Source organism: Rhagoletis pomonella, unplaced genomic scaffold (assembly GCF_013731165.1).
Source record: "Rhagoletis pomonella isolate Grant_MI unplaced genomic scaffold, Rhpom_1.0 Rhpom_scaffold_00006, whole genome shotgun sequence".
Classification (NCBI taxonomy): domain Eukaryota; kingdom Metazoa; phylum Arthropoda; class Insecta; order Diptera; family Tephritidae; genus Rhagoletis; species Rhagoletis pomonella.
In genome coordinates this window covers 5,852,198-5,854,793 of record NW_023458560.1, presented here as the reverse complement: position 1 = coordinate 5,854,793, position 2,596 = coordinate 5,852,198, and the positions used below count along the sequence as shown (strand labels likewise).

At 29.3% G+C, this 2,596-nt stretch overlaps 1 protein-coding gene across 1 annotated transcript in view; it reads left to right on the top strand.

Annotated features, from left to right (window-relative positions):
• Positions 1 to 93, top strand: part of LOC118740336 — a 747-nt gene extending 654 nt beyond the window's left edge. Inside the window, exon 2 of the mRNA XM_036471826.1 lies at positions 6 to 93. Coding sequence (XP_036327719.1) covers positions 6 to 73 — 68 coding nt within the window. The 3' untranslated portion in view covers positions 74 to 93. The remainder of the gene's footprint in view (positions 1 to 5) is intronic.
• Positions 94 to 2,596: the final 2,503 nt, after the last annotated feature.

Genomic DNA, 2,596 nt, shown 5'->3' with positions numbered 1-2,596 from the left:
ACCAGGTCCATCTTCCTCAGGATCAACACGTAAAAAGATCTCAAGGAAAACGACAACAAAGAAAAATAAATAAACTACTCAGCATTATTATTTTTGGCCCATAATACGTTTTTCTAGTGTATAATCATGTCTTTATAGCTTATAATTCAATGTATTTTGTTCATTACCAATAAATTATATTTTGTCGTATTTTTACTCTTCTTTCTCTACATTTTTAGTACACTTCTAAGCAAGTTAGGATTTTCTGCTCCTTTCCGTAGATCAGGTCACATATATTAATTTTTTTTATTTCACAAAAAAGAGCATCGTTTTCTATGCCAAATACATTTTTTCCAGCACCACTGCACCACTGTGATGAACAACAGACCACTTTTTAAAAATGTCTATTTGATTTTTGTACTTTTCAAAAAACAAAGTTTTAAATTTGACCAACAAAAAAATAACAACCGATGAAATCCATCATAGCAATCAAAAAGTGAATTTTGAATTTTTTATAAGTTACGACTTTTGCATTTCAGGTGACGATATGAAACAAATATTTCATTTCACTTTTTAAAAACAGAAACATTGTTTTCAAAATATCAACGGACTTCTATTTCTTTATATGTAAGGAGCGCTTTAATAATTTGATTACTCATTTTACTCACAATGTTGATTAATCATACAGGAAATTACACAAATATTTTAGTGTTTTAGTTTGATTACTCGAGTAACTGAACTTTTTAATAATTATAATTTCTAATTAATCGAATTATTGAGTTATTTACTTTATGATTAATTAAAATTTTTACTTATCAAATAATCCTTATGAAAATAATTAAGTTTATTTTGATGACTTTTAAATTTAAAATAACTTATTACCACTTCAAATGTTTGAAAAGAAAAAAAATACACATCTTCTTGCGCTTGCTTAGAAAATTTTTTAAGCAAACTTTCAATTTACATATCGTCACTATACACAAATAAAGTCGCGCGAGTGTTTAGAGAAACGACGCATGAAAAAAAAAACTAAAAATACGCCTAAAAACTTCGACGAAGAAAGACACGTAAACGTGTTTACTGTTACACCCACAAACGTAGTTCACCGCGAAAATTAGTTTACGGATCGTTAGCTGTTGGATATTTTTCACTCGATATCTATTCTAAGAAAAATTAATTTGCCACAAGAAACTTCCCAATAGTTTTTTTGTCAAGACAACAGGCTTGTGGTGAAAATATCTATGACTCATTTCTGGCTTGAATTAATAATATAATTTAATAATACAGCTTGTTGCACATAAGCAAGAAATAACGATGCCTACATAATGCGTGATTATGCAGATGCCCGTCAATAATAATAATCAGTACATTGTTCATTTCAAGTAATATTGTAAAAAATAAGTGCATGACGTATTTAAATTACGAATTTTCATGATAATTTTCGATTCCCGCAACCATCCTTCCATGCAGCTGCATGTGGTTGTGTGAAGCATGTCAGTCCAGGGATGGGCGTAATCAGGAAAATTAATAATTGAAAAAAATAAGAATAAGTTTTTATTCATCATTTCAACAATTTTGAATGACGAATAAATTTTTATTCTTCATTCAAGCAATTTCAAATAACGAATAAATTTGTATTCTTCATTCAAGCACTTTAGAATGATGAATAAATTTTTATTCATCATTCAAGTGATTTCAAAAAACGAATAAATTTTTATTCATCATTCAAGTGATTTCAAAAAACGAATAAATTTTTATTCTTCATTCAAGCACTTTCGAATAATGAATAAATACTTACTAACGAATCTATTTTTATTCTTCATTCAAGCACTTTCGAATGATGAATAAATTCGTATTCATCATTCAAGTAATTTTAAACAACGAATTAATTTTTATTAATCATTCAAGTAATTTCGAATGAGGAATAAATTTTCATTCATGATCCAAGTAATAACGCATAATTTTTCATTTATTCATTCTTTCTTGATCACAGTACCAGTTAGACGATCATGGTAAATGTTCGTGTCTTATATACATGTTTATTGTGTGTGAAATATTAGAAAATATATCAAAATCTACATATACAATACAATAATTTGAGTTATGAATTTTTTCTTACAGCGAGGTTGAGTAAAATGGTTACCTTACAAATTAACAAATATTTTGAATTTTTTTCGAATTTTTTGAGAATGGGGTTTCGTAGCCCATTTAATTTCAGTATAATAAAAAGCAAGTTGTACGCCCCATATTGTATGTATGTATATATATACTAGCTTGTACCCGCGGGTTTCACCCCGCGCTTTTATACAAATATTTCGTTATAGCTCGTTATTTTTTAAGCGAGTTAAGGTATTTAGGCCGTTTAAAACTATGAAATTATAAAATCTCGTATGCGCGCTAGGCATACGAAAGATATCAATCCCTCTAAGTTTACCCTAAAATGGTTCCAGGTATACGACGCGTAAACACGTAACCTTCTTGGAGGTGTCACGGCGGGTTCTAATATTTCCAACTCAAATTTAGTAACCTGGCCTTGATAAAATACCACTTCTCATTACTGTAGCAAATGGCTCAAGAGAGCTTTAGATTATAAGGCCGAACCCGGCTCTCCCTTTTC